The sequence below is a fragment of the Dreissena polymorpha genome, chromosome 4, assembly GCF_020536995.1.
Source record: "Dreissena polymorpha isolate Duluth1 chromosome 4, UMN_Dpol_1.0, whole genome shotgun sequence".
Lineage (NCBI taxonomy): Eukaryota > Metazoa > Mollusca > Bivalvia > Myida > Dreissenidae > Dreissena > Dreissena polymorpha.
The window spans coordinates 94,467,585-94,489,429 of record NC_068358.1 but is presented as its reverse complement, the minus strand read 5'-3'; the positions used below and the strand labels follow the sequence as shown (position 1 = coordinate 94,489,429).

Sequence of the window (21,845 nt, the reverse complement as noted above, 5' to 3'; positions counted from 1 at the left end):
GCATGATCAATAAATACTCACAATATGCTGAATAATTTTAATTTTTAAAAGGTAACAATTGAATCTTCTTTAAATTTGTATATAATCTATTTCAATGCATACAATACTTGAAACTTCTATGTGTGTTTTTTTTTGTCATTCGGATATTTTTATTCATTTTGTCCTCAATTAAAAAAGAGATTTTAAACATTTATTATGAATTAATCTGAATGAAAAGCGGCTCAAGAGACAAGTTTTTTGATTGGCTGTTCAGAAAATGTGTACATCGAAGTACAAACATGTATGTCGAAGTACAAATAGTACTTTGACGTACAAATATATACTTCGAAGTGTATTTTATATGTGTATGTCGACGTACAATTATTGTCCATCGATGCACGTTTCTCTTTTTACCTTGTAGGTCTTCTTGACTTTCAACCCAAATGGTACGCCACAGTATATCTTTAGGGTTATCTTAAGAATGCACCCACTTAAGGGATCAATACAGATACCTCCCAGTGATTAAGCCAGTTAGCAGACACCCCATCCACTATACCACAGCCACCGAACCAGTTTTAAATTCCTGTGGCTAGAAAAAAAAAATAATAAGATGCTAGATCTTTAAGCTAGGAACATGTAACTCGTTTTTAGATTGATTTTTTTTATGCATTACTTAATTATTGCAACAATTATAATATTTTGAACACAACCATGTCAATATATTATTAAAAATACACGGTTATCAAAAAAACTTAAAAAGCTTTTGCCCGTAAATAAGGTAGCACCTATAATCATATTAGTACTTTGTTTCATGAAAAACAATAATTATTCTCCTAAAAATGCTTTTAAAGATTCATACACTTGTATTTATCGACAACAGTACATTAGTCGACAACAACTGCTTTCATGGGTAAATAATACCGGAAGTGTCCTTGATTGGCCTGTTCCAATTTGTTTTTAAATAGTTGGCGGGTGGTTTGGAATTGCAATGTTATTTATGTAAATTGACATTGATCTGCTGTTCTTCAACATGTCTTTTCCAAGAGCGAATATCAAGCGATTCAATGAAAATAATGGTAACAATAAACAATCTGTACGAAGATTTGTTGCTTTCCATTAATTTTAGACTTGTCACTATTCACTTAACTGGATTGTATTTTCGCGATGTTTATATCAACATGAATTCATGTATGTAAAACACATGAACAATTTCGTGTTTTTTTCTCAAGATATCTGGTTGTAAATTGATTTGTTAATTCAATGCAGGGCCAGACAAACCTTCGCAAGGGGCCTCTTTTTCTTCCCCTTAACCAAAAACCCCCTTGCCCTACATAAATTTCTTTAAAATCGTGCACTTTTCTCTAAATTTCCAATCTACCACAGTATTTTTCATTCCCTAAAGCCGGAATACTGCGTCTTTTTTTCCCCGAAAAAAGGCTGTCGACCTTTCCCCAAAGTTGGGGAACAATTTGGAAAAAAAAAATTGTATTTCAGGAACTTTCTCGTATCGTTAAATTACCTCTTCTCGAACCTCACCTCTTTTCAAACCCTTCATTTGTTTATATTTCATACGCACTTCGTCACCGTGTTTTGTGTACAAGTACAGTCAAGTAACCATTACCGGATCATTACCCATAGCGGATCACTTTGATGTTCAAGACTGCGTATCGCGATAACAAGTTGACATTTTTAGATGACATTTTGCACACAGCATCTTCAAGGCCTGTTCTTTAAAACGCATTGATTGAGTCGTAATCAGAGCTCCTATATGTCAAACATTTCGGTATGTTTTGCTTACATGTATATACGACTTTGTTGACTTCCGCCTCGTTTCCAAATGGAGGTTCAACATATTTCACAACAACATGCTAAAACTCTGTTGGAAAGTAAGAAGTTTACGCATTAATTTAAAGGCCATTTAGTAGTCTTTCTGCCTGCAAAAGTCTAGTTCAGTTTTGATTTGTGTTTTTAATTTTGCAACACCTTCAATGAAAAGAAGAATTAGGGCAATAACGGATCAAGCGTGATAATATATGCGTATTGATAATATATTATATTTAAATATATGCAAATCTGGTTGATTCTTACAATAAGTAATCTTAATGTTTTATTCATGTTCCATCTTAAATATCGATGATTAGATATGATTCAAACGATTTACATGGTTTATAAGATGCCCATATCTTTTCGATCTATTTAGGATGTTCAACAGATAATTCACACAAAACTACCATCCGTAAAGTGTAGATACTAGATCACATATAGAAAACAATTAATAACAACAAATTGAATATAATTTATAACTGGCAATATTACTTGGTCATTGTAAACAACACAGTTCATGTTTCGACAGTTCAAATAGCGTGTTAGATGCCCTCTTGAATGGTTTCGAACACGTGATCCGTTATGGCTACAACTGATCCGTTAATGCATAAATTATGCCGCGAAAAAGGGTTATCACAAAAACAGTTTGCCTGCGTTTAAAAAGGAGACTATGTGCTGAATCAGAAAGCAAAAGTAATATTTAATCAAACTGGTATAACTTAAGTCTCAAAACATTTATTGCTTTTCACCAGAACAACTTTATTTCGCTACTGATCTGGTAATGGTAAAATGACTGTAATTTGTTTACGCAGACACGCATGTAGAGGCAAATCAACGAAAATGTGTCAAAAACCTGCAGACTAAGTAGATTATTCATAAAACACGTAAAAATCATAGTACTCCATAATGCTTTTTACACATGTAATGATTTTCATTAAAAAAAACTTATAAAAACATGGTCTTATTTTCGTTCTCAACTTTGCTTGACAATTTACACAAATTGGCTGCTGTACTAAGTTACGTGACCATGGTCAAATCATGGGGCGAATTAATTTTTAATGGTGTACACTGAAGGGTTCGAAAGCAGGTACTCGTTGTTTGGGCGGCATTGAAAGACTAAGTTTTACATGATATGGTGGTGCTGGAAACTTGCAAAAAAACTGTTATCAAAAGAGGATTAAAATAACAATTAAAATTGCCAGCCATGTAGAAACAAGTTGATTATCAAAAAGAGTTCCTATTAATATGTTTCACCATTTTCAATCTTAATCGTCACTATATTTGACGTGTCAAAAATTAAGAGGTTCCACAGATGGTTCTTCCATGATATATCATGGTGTCGTGGTATTTTCGATGGTGTAAGGCCTCTATTAATTATTTTTCATAAAAATGCAAACAGAAATAATATATGATATTGGCAGAAAAATTGAGACAAATAAATATTGTTATTGTATGGGAAAAAGCGGTCTGTCAATGCACGCCACTATGCTTTGCTTTTGTCCGTATAAAATCAGGGGTTTTTGTTACTAAGAAAGTGACGCCGATATTCGGCGTCTTCCCCTACCAGAATTTTTCCCCTAAAAATACCATTTCCCCTCCAAAAATATAACTTTTCACCAAAATATAATATTTTACCCTCAAAGAAATGTTTTTTTTCTTTTGTGAAGTCGACACTTATCCAATTTGTACCACGTACAACGATCTCGCTCTCTCTCTCTCCCGACGAACACTCAAATCTGGGAATCCCAGTGATTCTATATATAGCTCTGAAATTACGTCATGGAAACCGGGCAACTAATCGTATTAATCATGTGACTATTTTACTGGATTCCGGTCTTGCGCGAGAAGGGTGTTTCGTCAATTAATTACTGGAAACCAGTCGAATTTTCATCCGGGTTATGTGAAAGCCAAAATATAAACGTTAAAACAGAAAAAGTCTCACAATTGGCGTTCATACACGAACAAAATAAAACGTTCGGACTCGGAAAATATTAATTGCGTTGACGCATTTTTTAAGAATGAATCATCAAAAACCGTTGAAACCAAGCAGGATTCGGGGGTACATGTAATCAACATCGATTAATACTGTCGGATTATTGTGAAAGTGAAAGTAGACAATCGGCAGCTGCCGCACCTTTCCCTTCCAATACTGTAGCAGATCTAGATCGTTAACCCATTCATCATGAAATTGAAATCACAATATTGACATCGTTCCCCGGCCCCAGTTGAAAACATTTCCCATTATAAGATCTACCCCTGCAACTTTATTTAGGACTTTGACTTTAATATCATACTTGTTCATGTGTTTAAGAACAAAAAGGTCAGAGACATGCCTCTTTTTCTAAAATAAAAAACTACTGAAGTCTGTAGGTGAGTTATAGACATTGAAATGAACAGTTTTTATTTTTTCCCCAAATATGTCTCTTTCGCGCTCGATTTTCCCCTTTTACCCAGCGTCCAGCGTCTTCCCCTTTTTCTAAAAAAAAACCCTGAAAATTAATATTGGTTATTAAAAATAAACACAATACCAACAAAAGTTTACATAAACACTGTTTACATGTTTAAGTTTGTTTCTTTTGAACAAAATTGAAAATGTCACTCACTTGGCATGTTCTGTACATCATGAAGGTATTTTCTTTTCAACAGTCACAGTCAATTGAATTATATTGCACTAAAAAGTTGAGGGTGCTGGAGGTTTCGGTAAATGACAAGTTCGGTACATTGGATTTATATAGTAAATGCCGTAGAGGTTTCGGTAAATTGGTTTGTATAGAGGTGGTATACCTACAATGAGGTGTTAATGGCACCTATTATTGGCGGTGTCATTATTGGCTTACAATAACATCAGGTGCATATATTTGCAAACTGTGGATTAAGTTTGAGTTGAGTAATTAATGCTATGCATATGGTAAAGAATAAAGGGGCATGATTGAGCTACCTCTGAACTTTTTAAAACAAATTCTTACAGGAAATTGTAGGTACCAAACCAAAAAAATATAGATTGAATTAAAAATGTAACTCTTTTGAAAGTAAATTTACGATTTAAATAACTCAACTTTTAATAATTGGTGCTTTTATTTAAATAACTTAATAGTAATAATAAATGATGATTTTCGACGGAATCCATATAAGATCTTCAATTAAGTTTAATGCTATAAAAAAGGTTCTTGTAAAATATTGTAGACATGATTTATTAAAAATGATTTCCGTTTAAATATAATGCGCAATAGTATTTTAGACCACCGAAAAGCACTCAAGCCCAGCTCTTGCCACGTGGAGGTCACCTCTTGTAAGAGCCAAATGTTGAATTTCATATTACATATTACAATACACCATCTGCGGCCGAGCGCAGAATACGCTATAAAAATTGTGGATTGCTTCAAATTAAAGGTCAGGGGTGTGATTTTTCTGCGGATTTCCGCGGATCGGGTTGTCTCGGAGGTCATTTCTGAGATTCGCGTAAATTCGTAAAAAAAATGGGGGTGGGAGAGGGGGGTTACATCCGATTCCGCGGACGTCTTTGATGTGCGGCCCGAAATATCCGCGGCTCGCGAAATCACTCCGCATAGTTTACTGGTAGATTCTGCCTAAGCAAATTGAAACGCGCGATGTCATTGGCTATTGTTTTCCAATCTACCAATTAAAATCGTTCTTTTTAAATGCGTTCAGTATTTCTTTTCTGATTTGTCTGCAAATGGCGCAGTTGCAAAGCGAAAATTAAGTTTATCCAAATGACAAATATCAATCGAATTAGCTACTGTCATCATATAGTTAGATAGGATAAATGAAATGTGTCTGTCATCGATGAAGACTGCGTTTTAGATACAAGCAACACATATTTTTTTACAAATGTGCGCAGTGAATTTGTGTCTCGGAAACCAGTGTTTGCAAATTGGAGTTCACTCTACTTGCGAAGTAAAACAATTTAGAAGAGTATCGTTTGAAAATGGAAATAGACAAACATGATTTGATTTATATGTTAGTGGATCTGTGTGTAATCAGATTCATATGCATATTCTGCTTTATTATGTTTGTCACACTGTTCAGTTAACTGAAATAGCATTGAACTGTAGATGTGAAATGCAAGATTTTAAAAGGTAAACACATTAAAATATATTAATTTTACTCAGTTTAATACATCATTAACTCAACAAGAACACTCAAGTGTGTTTGTTTATATTTATTAATGTTTTCCCCATTTGATATTTAATTAAATAAGTCCATTTACTGTGAATACATTGAACAACTGCTGTTTTTGATCACAGTAAATATTGTTTACTTTGCATCCTCAGTACATGTATGTGAAATGTGAAGTTAAACAGGTTTTCATTAAGAAATAGTGTTATGAAGTTCAAGAAATTGTTTATTTTAATGTATGTTTTATTTAAATGTCTGTTTTAAGGTTTGTCATTGCGTTATTCCCTCGATTCGCGTAGTCAAAATCAGTCGACAGAATTTTCCTCCCCTCTGACTTCGCCTCAATCACACCCCTGAAGGTCATATCCCGAGTGCGCTTTATATATAAAAATGTTTTATTATTTCTTTCTGGTTGAAAAAAAAAACACAAGAAAAATCAATATATAACATATTATACGTGTACGTTATTTATAAAAAGTTATATAATGATACGCGTTAGGGTTATGTTTTATAATATTGTTAAGTGCGCGTGCCATTGAACGTTGAGTTAAGCGAAGAGATGCGAACTAAATTACACATAATTAAAAACTGATAAAAATGACATCTAACATAACGCCAGCAGACCCGAATGAATACACTGTGTATTAGCAACCTGCTGTGGTGATCCCTATCTTATCAGCTAAATACACAGGCACCTGGCTACTGTATTGGAACAATGGGATTTACGGCCAAAATAAATGATTTCATGTTTTGCCTGAAAATAAATAAAGCAAAGTTATAACATAATATGATTTAATATTAACAGCTATTATATCTTAATTAATGTTAATTAAAATAATCATTGGCATTACTTATAATCGGTTTTAAATAAAAAGGACATTACAGGCGACCACAAAATAAATGCAAAATCACAATTTTTATGTATCTCTGTTATCACAAAAAAATGCTCAGACTTACCAGTGTGTCTACGGTGACTCCATCTTCCACATGCATCACATGCAATAGCGTGCGCACGAGAAGTGACATCAATATTGCAGAAAATACAAGGATGTTCAGCCATGATTGTATGATACAGAAAAAAACACCTGCATATAAACACACTTTAACGATTGAGCAACAACACTTACCTTAATTACTGGATAACCCGTGAAAACCTTCTATTCATCCTCCCTTTGATTTTTTATTTGGAAATGACCGTGATTATTTTAGAATTACCCTATTACATAATTGTTTTATTTATACCACAAATAAACATCCTTTGATGTCACCACCAGTTAATTTTTTGTAAACATGATTAAAAGAGGAAAATGTTTGTTTTTCACAGTTTTAAAGTTACTGGTCGTGTTCGTAAAAAATCGGACACCAGTGTTAAAGCATGTTCACGATTTAAACATACATATTTACATTATTTTAAGAAAAATCAACTTGATAATATACCCCACTCTCAATATTTAACAAATTATTAAGGCATATCAATGTAAACTTTTGTATTAAAAAGTGTGTGTGAATGTCAGAGTTTATTTACAGGTCTTTTTTTTTTCTTTCATAATTTATTTACAGGTCTTCACCACTACCTTATCTGCTGACCTGCTTGTAGGAAAAAGAAGCGAAAAATGCATTCATATAAGAAACAAATATATTGGATACAATTATTTATTTTTTTATCTATAAATACTCTTTAATTAAGGTTTTTCCAACTAATTGTATAAAAACATTGTATTAAAAACAAAAAAAATCCTGACTTAAAAATAAACTGTTATATAAATATATAAATTACCTCCCTTTATTAGAATATTAATAGGTTGCAAGCCTGGATATTTAATATTAACACTTTGCAAACATCTCTAAATTGATAACATCAACTCCGTACATTTTAATCAAATAATTTAATTAGTGCCAAACAACTCAATTAATGTACACACTTATCGACTAAAGGTGTGATAATCCCTATTTATACCAATTTACCGAAACCTCCACAGCATTTACTACTTAAATCCAATTTACCGAACTTGTCATTCACCGAAACCTCCCTAACTCAAAAGTTAAGCCTTATTATACAGTTTCAACTGGAATATCAATATATAATGAAATAATTGTGTAGCGTAATATTCATAATAATAAATATCCATTTTCTTACTGATCCCCAATGGTTGTTAAATATTTTAAATGGTTTCTAATTGGCTAAATTTCTGGAGCTTCATGGGGCTTTGCCCCCCATGCCCCCCCCCACCACCACCAGGGCTTTGCTGTGTACCCACTGGGGGCCCCTTCGATCCTCGGCAAAAATTTCCAGTCTTCAGAGATTTTCAACTTTCTACCATGGAATAAGCACAATAGCATTAAAAAGGACAAAAACATTTCCACTTCTAATAGATAACTAACTTCAGTTATGGTCTGTGTCACCATAAATATTGAAAGTGTCAAAAATAATATGTGTGCTTATCAATAACATCCCTAAACTGATAAGAAATTATGAGAGAAAAAAACAAACTGATTTATTACGGTTTATATTTAATCCAAACCAAGCAACCTAGCAACAGACAAGTTTTTAAACTGCAATTACAATAAACTTTTATCAAAAAATATTCTTTGCTAACACTATTCAGTATGTAATTCAAAGTCATATTGAAATATTCACAATAAAATATAATATAAAATTAGAATTGCCTTTTTATGATGAACATCCTACAATTGTTACTGCGAAAGCAACACAAACAACGCCTTTAAAGATGAATAAACAAAGACCTGACACACCATCAAAAGCAGCTATCAATTAAGTTTGTATTATAATTAATATAATGATTAAATTTAAACAAAAAATAAAATAAATGTCAGTTATTTTCAAGTATTGTCTGATTTTTTCTGTAAAACATTAAATAACACTCTTAAATTTCATATTTTGCTAGGGTCTGTGTTTAAAACATTTAATTACCAAGAATCCATTGATATTCTGGGGGGGGGGAATTTTTACTCCTTTCAGCTGATTTCCTCCCTTTCAATGACAAAATTATTTAACAAATAGTTATAAACTGCTTGATCTATGTATAAATTAAGAGTTTTATTTGAACTGTAAACGGGAGAAGGGAAATTTCCTCCCCTGAGGTGCTTCTTAAATCACACCCCTGGTGTCATATTGGCAGCGGGAGATGTTATTTTGCAGATTTAATAAGTAAGTCGCACAGGTTTGTTTATCAACAAAAAACATGTGAAAATAATGGAATACCACGAGATAACCCTGCTAAATACATGTGAAAATACTGGAATACCACGAGATAACCCTGCTAAATACATGTGAAAATAATGGAATACCACGAGATAACCCTGCTAAATACATGTGAAAATAATGGAATACCACGAGATAACCCTGCTTGCAAGATTACCCATTTTGACTATACTTTGATTTTGCATGCAAAATTGCTGTAAATGAAAGTATGCAAAGAAAGAATGCAAAATCCAAATTAAATACAGTTCTAAAACCGTAACATCCTTTTTTAATGGAATCAGGATTATGAGCAAGAAACATATAAATACAACATAAACATTGTAGAGGGATTATCTCAACTATGGGCTTTGCCACTGGGCCCATGAAAAAAAATGTTTGGAAAGGCTTGCTTAATTATTTGTTGTTTTTTGACACAGACTGATATATATCTTGTTAAGGAAGTACAAACACTTGCTTTTTTCCACCTTAGAGATTGGCTGCTTTTTGTTGTTTTTATAAATTTGAGTAGTTTGAGACTCAAATTTTAGAAATTTAAAAAATATGCAAAAATGAAAATCAAATTTTTTTCACAATTTGGAACAGTGTTTTGCTTTAAAGAATTGAAAACACCAATTTCCCAATTTTAGTCAAAATGGTGCAATTTTTTCTTATCAAAAGGGCCTCATTCCTGACAAGGAGCTAAAAATACTACTATGAAAATTGTGATTATTTTCTCTTCAGATATTGACTTTTTAAATTGTAAGACGTTATTTTACTATTCAGGCTGTGCTCCACCTCCTGGAACCTATGACCCCAAATTAAAAGACAAAGCTGCTGGGGGAGTTGTGGACAAGACGGAGAGATTCAAAGCACCAAAAGGTTAGCAGTCATGGGACTTGGTTATCAAAAAGATTCTATGCCATCAGAGATGATATGAGCCATGCTCCGTGAAAAAGGGGTTTAATGCATGTGGGTAAAGTGTCGTCCCAGATTAGCCTGTGCAGTCCGCACCGTCTAATCATAGATGACATTTTCTGCTTTTATGGTATTTTTCGTGAACAGGAAGTCTTTTCCTAGCAAAAATCCAGTTTAGGCAGAAAGTGTTGCCCGTGTTTAGCCTGTGCAGACTGCACAGGCTACTCTGGGTAGACACTACACACATGCATTAAACCCCTTTTCGAAGAGCACAGCCCATATATAACCTGGCCTGTTGATTCTTTACCAACCCTGTATACAGACTATTCAGTGTATGCATGTTTTTGCTTGTTTTTCAACATAGATATAACATTATAGACTACTCTGTTTAATGAGAACTTTATCAGTTATTTGGAAAGCGAGGGAATTCTTGCTGTGTTTAATTTCCTCACAACTGGATTCATGTTGTTAAATGGCCCTTGACAGTATTCAGGGCCCTCAATCTATCAAATCTGCCGCCGAATTTCGGCGGCAGTCCCCCACCTAAAAAGTATACTTTTTTCCCCTTTTTTGGGGAAAAATTCCCCCTAAATTTTTTTTAATTTTTTTTTAATTTTTTTTTTTTTTAATAGAAAGATGTGTCTCATGATTATTATATCTCAATTCTATTTCAATTTAATCGTTTCAAACATACTAAATAATGAAAAAATGCGATGAATATAGTGCGAACATGTACAAATGAAATATTGAGAGAGTAAGTAAAAAAATCACCCAAAAAGGGAAACGCCGCGAAAATTCCCCCTCCTAAGGGCTGGGGACCCCTTCCCCCAAAGTAGTGTGAGGGCCCTGGTATTGAGTGGTGTGGTGAGTTGGCATGTTATGTACTTTATGTCCAACACGGGCTAGAGAGCCTATTATGCTTTCTTCATGCAAATATGTTATGTTTGTTTTTATAGTTGCGCCCTTGACCCTTCATATTCTGACGCTCTGCTACCATGTCAATTCAATTAATACTTAATATAATTAAACAGGTCAGTGATCTTTTTATTTAACTTTTTAGATTTAATCTTGATACTGTAAGAAGAATTGATACAGAACCTCACCTTTTGATGCATTTAAATTTGACCATTTTTATGCTCCCCCAAAAATTTGGGGGGGGGCATATAGTTGCCGCTTCGTCCGTCTGTGCACAATTTTTGTCCTGGCTATTTCTCAGCAATTAATGACCGGAATTAAATTAAAATTTATGGTATGCTTTACTACTGAGAGGAAATGTGAATATTATCAGCTGGTTCTGGTCGGATGATTTTTCACAGAGTTATGGCCCTTTGAAATTTTCCATTAACTGTACATGTAGTGCAATTCTTGTCCGGGCTATTTCTCAGCAACTAATGACCGTAATTCAATAAATATTTATGTGAAGCTTCACTACCAAGAGGACATGTGCATATTATCAGCGGTGTCTACTAAGATGATTTTTCACAGACTTGTGACCCTTGAAATTTTACATTAACTGTACATATAGTGCAATTCTTGTTTCCACACAGTTAAACCATATATTGACAAAGCATTATCGGGGAGCATCCATCAGTTTTACTGATATCCTTGTTACTCGAGAAACTGATCAGTTTTGGCATCATTTTGATTCAGGTTCCTGTCTAGCGTAGTACTTCTGAAAAATATGCACTGGATATGTATGCATTTCAAATGCTTTTATCACAGAAGTTAACATAAAATTGAAGATTTCCCAATCTAGTTCGATGACGTCCTATCCTTCCTGTTCATCGTACACGTGTAATTATCAATCACTGCATTTTGAAGAGATTTTTTTTTTTTTTGGAAGTATGAATTTAGGCATAACAATGAAAGAAAATAGGAAAAGCTTGTTTTTTTCTTGAATAGTCAACTCACCAAATAACGTTAAAAATAAATGTTAAAAAAACGTATGGAGAGGCCCCGGCTGTCCTACCACATCCAGTTAATCCACCCCTAACGGCCCACACTGGATTTACTTCATATCAAAGAAATGGTGGTACAGCTTTTGTATAGCCTTGGCATACATGTTGCTATTTACCCTGATTGTTTCTTTCATGTGTACTTTGAGCAGATTCTCCTCATATCATCTTATCGGGACCTCTGTACTTTTCAAAATGAAAATGAAGTCACTGAGAAATCAGGGCTCTCCGAAATGCTTCATTATGCGTATTTGTACGCATAAATTTGAAAAAGGACGCATGTTCCAAACCAATCAAGAGTCCCCGATACGCACGTTTTTTTGCAATAAATATATCGAAAATAGCGTCATATCAAGAAGCTGAAATGTGCCGTAATTGTCCGCCATTCAAACCGGACTGGTTTTCAATTCGGTTTTATTGTCAGCATAAGCATTCAAACAAAAAGCGAAACCCGGTCTGCACCATAGTAAGCGACCACGCGTGACCTTTTGTTAAAGAAGCCCGCATGCTAGCTGGGCCAATCAATATCAAGCTCGCTTACACATGAAATGACCTTGTCAAATGAAATGTGAGAATGGGTGGAGCTATCGGATAATATTGGGTCATTCATGATTCATGCGCAGACACTGTATACATTGAATACACAGTTAATATCGTCGTCTGCCTACAATGTAGCAACCAGATGCTAAATTGTATAAAGAGCTTAGCAAATGAAAAAACAACAACGTGACGATACCCCTAAATAAATATTTCTAAGCTGACCACATTTTATCTTTCTACCGAATATTTACCATATTTGAAGTAAAGAGTGGTAATTAAATAATTAGTTCTATGAGGCTAATATTACACCTTTCTGCCGATTGTCGAATTTGGCATTTGATAAAAAATGTGTTATGTTAATTGTATCATGACCACTGATTAAAACTTGACATTCAAGTAAGGACTAGTGTAATGTGGGTTTTTAATAATAAAACCAATAAGAAGATTATGTATATTTTGCTGAAAATGTGAAGATGTGTGCAAAATGCAACTGGACTCCTACTTTTCCTTTTGGACTCCTACTTTTTCCTTTTGGACTCCTACTTTTTCCAAGGTAGGAGTCCCTGTTTTGAAATCCTAGCTAGAGCTCTGGAAATTAACATGACGTTTACCATACTAACAATTATTTCAACAGAGAATAATTGATTATACACGTATCTAAAAAGTATTGCATTTTCTGTATCAACCTTTTATATGTTTTCAGTCGATCAGAGGACATTTGCTGACCCAGAAAATGTTAGCACAGTGAGTGCTAGTACTCCTGCCAAGAAGGCCCTTAATCTAGGAGGATCGGTAAGGCTGACCCCAGATTTAGTCAGGGGACATACAGTACATTCCATGCATTTTCCCCCAAAAAACGCGCTCCCTCCGCGGGGGCATTTGTCTGCTAGAGAATGATTCGGCGGCGGGGAAGGCAAGGTGTACCCGCTAAAACGCTCGGCGTTCTTATTACTTAAGCCTAATGCAGACAATTTCCTCAGGACAACGCCGCGCAACACCGCGGTAGCAGTGTGCTACAGTGCATGCCAAAAAATAAAAACAGCGTAATTAAATATTGTTTAAATACTGTGGCTTATAAAAATAAAGATAATAGTATAAAAAATTAATATATGTTTTTATTCACAGGTACGTCTACAATATGAATGAATATACGACATGTAAAGCGTTTTGACAAATTAATATTTAATTCTTAACACATATAACACAAGAATAAATGCTCCGTTAAATTTCCAAATGAGAATAATTCGAAACACGCTTTCGATTTTTAATGTTAACACGACATTTACAAATGCTTCCAATATACAGTCATCATGTATACTTCTCAACAAAAGTACGCGAAAATTATGCTGCAATGAACAAGTTCAAGGTTTATGCGTGGAAAGCGTGCGTGTATTGATTTTTTGATACAAACTTTGTAGGGCAGAGAACACTGAATTCTGTTGATTTCGGTTAAAAGTTTCTTTGGAATTTTTTAACACAATTATATCGCGAATAATTTGATATTTCCTCCAAATTAATTTCAATTCAAACACGCTGTATCTTTATCGTTACGGTATTTAAGTAGAGTAATTATTGAAACAGTTATTGTACTGTATACTGATTAAAGAGAACATCTGGACGGAACTGGATTAAGTGTTTGGCGTTATGAAAACACGCAAAGCTTGTCTACTGACCTATTGTGTAGACTGCTGTCTGTGGTGTTTTGACAAAAGGGATTAACACGTGTTTATGTCACTCTGCCAATTTGGTCCATAATTGACCACTCTCCAGCTGTCAAACTCACGAAATAATCAATAAGATTTCGTTTATTGCGGTCACATGGTCCGACAAACAAAGACTGTCGGAGTAATGGATAAAGCGTTTTATGAAAACACAACTTAGTGGGCAGAGCGATCTCGTATTTGGCGACTGGTCAATGAATATTACCGGTAATGCATTGTTTTGAATGACATTATTTTTAGTGCTGCAACAATACGCCAAAAACCGTATTGCAATATATTGTCAGTTCAAAAACCCGTATTGCAATATATCGCAATATATTGCTAACTTGTACCAAAATTATAACTTGCCAATTACCCGATAATCCCATAAATTCCAATTTTAAATCAAATTCTGGTAAATATTTACTTTAAATGTGCTCAAGAATAATAAGAAACACAAACATTTGCAAATTTTCTTAAGTATCAAATACATTTTTGAAATTGTTACTATTTAAAGATGTGATGAAATAACGTCCAACCGGGGCGTTTTTCCCACTGAACATGCGTAATTCAGCTGACGTGATGTTCCCGTTTTTATACAACACAAAATATACCCATACTTTCCATGCGACGTTCTACATGTCTGTATAATTTTCGCGCGCTTTTTATTGAGACAAAGGATAAAGCACTTTTTATTTGACGCTATAATTTTTTATTGTCGCGTTAGCATTCAAATTTGGAAGCGTGTTTCCGAAATTCGGATTACAAATAATGCTCAAATCAGAATCGAACGAAACATTTACAGCTGTGCGCAATTAATTCAACGATAATCTGTTCAAAAGCATCGAATGAATGCTCCCATGGATGTAACAACGCTTCTCCGTATAATACACTTTTTAGAATGCTATTTTTACGTAAAAAATAATTTACGCTGCTTTGTTTTGTTTACCTTTTTATCATTATTTCGAATGGCTTTTCTAGACGAAATGTGAGTGAATTTTTGTAAAATTTTCGTACCGGTATGATGAAAATCATATCGCAATACAATATGCGGATTGCGTTTTGCGATATATACCGATATACCGGTATATTGTTGCAGCCCTAATTATTTTATATATATATATATATATATATATACGTACTTGTAATGAATGTAATTTTATTGGAAAATCAGGAAGTTAAACAAAGTTAAATTGATTGTTATCTTGTTAAACACGGAGTTTCCTCCGCGTTGCCCAATACAAATCATGCAAACTCCGTATCGCGGGATGTTCTTAATCTCCCTCCGTGGACGTGTCTGCGGAGAAGCCAGGGACATTAAGGAAAATGCGTGGACTGTACTGTATGAAACATTTTAGGTGTGGGGTGGGGGGGGGGCATTATTTTAAGGAAACTTTGCTTGGAGATGATACCTTATTGAGCACCTGGTTTATTTAACACTATTTATCAAGTTGTGTTATAAGATGATGTTTAAAAGAAACGAAGCTTACATATCAGTTACATGCTACACATTACATTTTCATTGATCAAACATTCCTGATTAAGATTTAATGAAAGCTTACTTTTTTGCTTATGTGTTATCTCTGGTATTTTGCAGTCAACTCGAAAGGCCTCAACTTCTGCGGACTCTAGCCAAATCAAAGATTTGGAGAAAGAGGTGATTATATTATTTTAAAACAAACACAACTTTGCAGTTGACTATTCTCTGATTAGTGCCAAAAGGAATTTTGTTATATCATGAGTAAAATCAGGGATTGAAATGAGCAGTAGTCTGCAATCCAGGTGACAATTAAACCAGGTTTACTCAATTTTGAGTTTTATATAGGCTGGCTTCCAAAATTGTCTGGGCTGAATTGAAAATACAATTTAAACTCTTGCTTGAATCACTCATTTTAATGGCTGAGAAATTCTTGAAATTTCCTTCCCTTGATCAAAGTTTTGTTAAATATTGATGTTGATCTAACCAAATCATGATGGCAGGGCTTTGATTAAGCTTAGTTGATAGAGCGTTTAACTGCATCCAGTAATTAAGGACCCTTGAGTTTCTTTTGAGTGAAAAGCATAAAAAATGGTACAAATTTTACAAGATCCGGCGGCTGTTGACTGAGCGCAGTGACAAGGAGCGGCAGCTCTCCCTGAAGGAGGACAGCCTGAGGAAGCTGGAGGGGAGGCTACACAACACTCAGCTCGAGAAGACTGCACTGCAGGCACGTATTGTCAGCGCTGAGAAGGAGCTAAATGAGGCCAAGAAGGCTACAGAGCTGCTTAAGACTAAGGTACACACAGCATGGCTCTTTGTAGTGATTGACTGCTGATTGAATTCATCATTTCTGTGGTTTTCTTCACTGTTTTGGAATGGTACTGGTTCAGGTTATATTTGGAAAGTTAGCGATTTCATCTAAATTGGAGAAAAATCACTTTCTTTTATACTCCATCCCAATCTTTTATACTGCTTTTCAGTACTATTTGTTGTTTTTATTTGCCACCTCTGTTTACACGTGCAAAAACTAAAAACAAATTAGCTGGTTCCCATTCTTGCGATCTGTATTTGTTGATCTGTTGTATCATGGTTAAGAACAGACAATGTAATTATGTTTCCAAAATTAATTCAGACAAAATTTTATTTGCTTACAGATCAAAAGTCAGCTTTGTTTGCCTTAAAACTATACCATGTTGCCCAATGTGATCTCAAATCGTTTTATTAGCTCATCTATTTTATTATTTTAATTTTAAGCTTTTTTCATCACCTTGGCATCGGCGTCCAGTTAAGTTTTGTGTTTAGGTCCACTTTTCTCATCAAGTATCAAAGCTATTGCATTCAAACTTGGTACACTTACTTACTATCATGAGGGGACTGGGCAGGCAAAGTTAGATAACTCTGGCATGCATTTTGACAGAATTATGTGCCCTTTTTATACTTAGAAAATTGAAAATTTGGTTAAGTTTTGTGTTTAAGTCCACTTTATTCTTTAAGTATCAAAGCTATTGCTTTCATACTTGAGACACTTACTAACTATCATAAGGGGACTGTGCAGGCAAAATTATGTAACTCTGACTGGAATTTTGACAAAACAACACTTACCCAGTGATTTTTTTTGCTCAAATTTACAGCCGATTTTCGGCTGCTTCCCAATCGTAAAAATACACGTTTTTTCCCAAAAATCTGACCAAAATTTCCCAAAAAAAGCCCAACTTCCCAAAAAAAAAAAAATTTTTTTATTTTTTTTTTATTTTTTTTTTAGAAAGAAGTCTTATATAACTTAATTATGATTTCATAAATCTAGGTCTCAACTTTATTTTTTAAACATCTTACAAAATATATAACTTGAATTTAGTCATTTTTGTCCATAAATCATTCCCAAACTTGCCACTTTTATTGATTAAAAAAAATCCCAATTTGACCAGACTCCTTTTCTAGAAAACTCCCTGAACATGCACTTAAAAACAATATCACTTCTGTTACTTATAATCCTATTTATAATGATTAATTTTTCCCAATTTCATTGTTTATCGCGCTATTTTTCCCAATTTCACAGTTTATCGCGCTAATTTTCCCAATTCAAAAGGCACAGGCTGTAACAAATTAAAGCAAAAAAAATCACTGCTTACCTGAATACCACAATGGATTCCACCCAAACAATACCCCACGCCCCAACCCAGAATCCCTCCCCCTCCCCTCCCCCTCCATTTTTTTTTTCCTTTTTTTAATTTTGAAAGATCATCTTATAAATGACCACATCCAACATTATACCTCCCTCTCAACCCACCCTACCCCCCCCCCCCATATTTTATTTTATTTATTTTTTCCTTTTTTTATATTTGAAAGATCGTCAAATAAATGATTGAATTTGAACAATTTTCCCATGGCTTACGTTATACTGTTGAGCACTCAAATAGTCGAGCGCTCTGTCCTCTGACAGCTCTTGTTTATTTATTATCCTCAGCCATAGGTGGAGGGATATTGTTTTGGGGTTGTCCGTCCGTCCGTCTTTCCGTCCGTCTGGAGCCATATCTTGGAAGTGCTTTTGCGGATTTCTTTGAAACTTGGTATGAGTATATATATGGATAATAGGATGATGCACGCCAAATGGCATTGTACACCATCTGATAATAACAGAGTTATGGCCCTTTGTATCTTGAAAAAAAATGCTTTTTTTGTGTCAAATATAACACTTTTGTGCCCAGAAGCATATTGGCGGGGTATATCAATTCAACGAATTTGCTTCTTAACTTTATTTTTGAAGGACGGTCCAAACTTCCCCTCCAAGCTATTGCTATCAAACTTGAAATAAAATCTATTTAGTTTGTTTTATGTCTGTACAAATGTTCACAGGGCTCAACAATAACGGTTGTCCGATTGCCCCTGGCAAGTAAAAGTCTGGTATAACTATTTAAAACCACAACAAATAGCTTCAGTATATATATTTCATATTTTGTGACATACATTTTCAACAATCTTTTGCTTTACGTCAGTTGACATTTTTGTTACGGTTCATGTGTTGTTTACAGTACTGTTAGCAAACGAGAAATGTCTGGTTTATTTAGCTTCGGTTTAAAACTGCACCCGAGCAGTTAACTTCTGGTACACCGGAGGACAGTCAGAGGCAACGTTGACAAAGATATGGATGAGAATGACAAATTATTTTATAGCTAAAGAAACTTCAGCGTACAGTTTATATAGTATAGACAGACCTGTACGCTGAAGCCAACCCCGTATCAAAAGTCAACCAGAGTAGTAACATATTTATGTCACGCTATAAATCAAAGAAAGCTCATTTTCTTGGATACATTTCTACATATATTGGTGAATAAATATAAATTACTGCATCGGGGAATATTTTAATGTTCAAATGTTTCAAATGCATCTTACAATAGATGAAAATCACTCTCATCAGTCTGAAATTCACAAATTTGACGCCTTTTCGCTTTGTCGTGTGACGAGTTTTCATTTGGATACTTTCTGATCGACCTTGACATTTTATGCTGAAATTGTAAACATTACTTTCGTTTTCTGAAATCTGTTATTTGTGAATAACAACTTACGTCTGGTGGATTATACGACTGATTTCAGTGTGAATCAGGTAGTTTAAAATAAAATTAACTTTGAGTTTGTATTTACACTACAATTTTTTTACAAAACAAGCTAGAATAATCTAAAATACCGGGAAATGTAATTCTGAATTTGAAAACACTTGAGCACATAGTATGTTACTAAAAATAGAAATAACGTCATATGACCATGAAATCTCGGGAGATTCGCATTTCAAGAAAGCCTGTCACATCGCTGTTTTTCTTGATATGTAAGAGCAGAAAAGATAAATTTTAAATGTTTAAGATAGTATTTTGTGAAAGAATATATCAGTTAAATGTGAAAAATGTCAATCTTTCCGATCAAGTGGTTGATTTGGGCCAATAAGTTAACTGCATTTAAAAGCTGTTTTGGACAAGTCTTTGTTAACTGTCAACTTTTCGGGAATTTCTGGTTGACTTTCCTAATGGGGTTGGTCCATAACTATAAAGTTGCGTCAGTCAAAAATTATTAAAAGCGACATTTAAAGTTATGGTAGCCAGAACTAATTATTTCATTAATAATCAAACATCGGCACAAATCTACATTTGACTTTAATTAGACTTTAATTGCTGTAATTATTGTGTTTAATGTGCAAAAATATAAAAGGTTTTGTGGTGTATCATTTTGATCTTTATTAAAAAATATGAGGTTTACAGTTAATGTTATGTTGTATGTTTGGGCAAGTGGCTTTACATTAAGGGCAATCAGATTTTCTTAAGTACTTGCCCCGCAGGGCAAGTTGGTATTTTTTAGGTTAATGTTGAGCCCTGGTTCAATAGATTGTGGAAAATATACCTGAATTATTACCTTGACCTTATTGAACAATTACCCCATGATGGCTTACGTTATACTGTCAAGCACTCAAATAGACAAACGCGCTGTCCTCTGACAGCTCTTGTTATTTTTATTTTTGAAGATCTTATAAATGACCACACCCTCTCACTACCCCCTCCCCCCCCTCCCCCGGCCCCCCCCCCCAAAAAAAAAATTAACAATATATATATATATATATCAGGGGTGTCAATTTTCCGGATTATTCCGGAAATCCGGATTTGAGCCGTCCAGGGTTGATTTTGAGGTGAATGTAAATCCGATGAGTTTGTTTAAGGCGGGTGGGGGTAGGGACGTAATTCTTTTAGTGCGCGATCATTTCAGAACGAATATTGTTATAGCATCGTCGGCATTCCGGACATTTGCGCTTGGTACCGATTTTATTTATTGATTTCTGATTGGTAAGCGGCTGGCACTGACATGAGCAGTAACTGGCTAAGTAAAGCACTGCAATATCATATTTTAAAACAATATGTTAATCAAATTATATATTGACTGCGTATTTGCTAGGTAACTGGTTACTGGTTTTCATTTTCTGCAGTCAAACGATATGCATATTTTATTTCATTTGCAAATGATGTATCGCGACATGTTTTCGGACAGTCGTTTTCGGATACGCTGGTTTGTCGATTTTAATTTAATTTCGAAGTTCTTAATATCATTTGTTTAGAATGACAAATACACCTGCGGTGTTACGGATGGTTTGGTTTATAATATTTCGCATTGTACTCACCAGAAATTGCACCTAGAAAGACTATTAAAAAAAAGAACAATAAGCTAGGGCTCGGGGGGTTGGGCCCTCTTGTCCCTTTATCATACGGGACATACGGCTTAATTTTCCGGATTTCAAATTTGGGACAATTGACACCCCTGATATATATATATATATATATATATATATATATATATATATATATATATATATATATATATATATATATATATATATATATATATATATATATATATAATTTGAAACATGGTTAAAAAACAAAAATATTTATTTTCATTATTTTATTTTTGAAAGACCGTCCAACTATCCCACCCAAGAATCCCAACCAAAAACAAAAATAATTATTTTATTTGCATTTTATTTGTTATTTTTGGAAGAAAATGAAATAAATGACCACACCCCCACACTATACACCCCTCTCCACCCCACCTCTCCATCATTTTTAGCTCATCTATTTTTTGAAAAAAAAAAATGAGCTATTGTCATCACCTTGGCGTCGGCGTCCGGTGTAGTTTTGCGTTTAGGTCCACTTTTCTTAGAAAGTATCAATGCTATTGCATTCAAACTTAGTACACTTACTTACTATCATGAGGGGACTGGGCAGGCAAAGTTAGATAACTCTGGCGTGCATTTTGACTGAATTATGTGCCCTTTTAATACTTAGAAAATTGAAAATTTTGGTTAAGTTTTGCGTTTAGGTCCACTTTTTTCAGAAAGTATCAATGCTATTGCATTCAAACTTGGTACACTTACTTACTATCATGAGGGGACTGGGCAGGCAAAGTTAGATAACTCTGGCGTGCATTTTGACAGAATTATGTGCCCTTTTTATACCAAGAAAATTGAAAATTTTGGTTAAGTTTTGTGTTAAGGTCCATTTTATTCCTTAAGTATCAAAGCTATTGCTTTCATACTTGCAACACTTACTAACTACCGTAAAGGGACTGTGCAGGCAAAG

At 34.2% G+C, this 21,845-nt stretch overlaps 1 protein-coding gene across 2 annotated transcripts in view; it reads left to right on the top strand.

Moving 5' to 3' along the window:
- The first annotated feature begins 909 nt into the window (after positions 1-909).
- LOC127877360 (hyaluronan mediated motility receptor-like) overlaps positions 910-21,845 on the top strand; it is a 73,919-nt gene continuing 52,983 nt past the window's right edge. For both annotated transcript variants that reach the window (XM_052423111.1, XM_052423110.1), the window contains exons 1-5: positions 910-1,055; positions 9,926-10,021; positions 13,256-13,344; positions 15,850-15,909; positions 16,340-16,528. In XM_052423111.1, the coding sequence (XP_052279071.1) occupies positions 1,010-1,055; positions 9,926-10,021; positions 13,256-13,344; positions 15,850-15,909; positions 16,340-16,528 (480 nt within the window). In that variant the 5' untranslated portion in view covers positions 910-1,009. The remainder of the gene's footprint in view (positions 1,056-9,925; positions 10,022-13,255; positions 13,345-15,849; positions 15,910-16,339; positions 16,529-21,845) is intronic.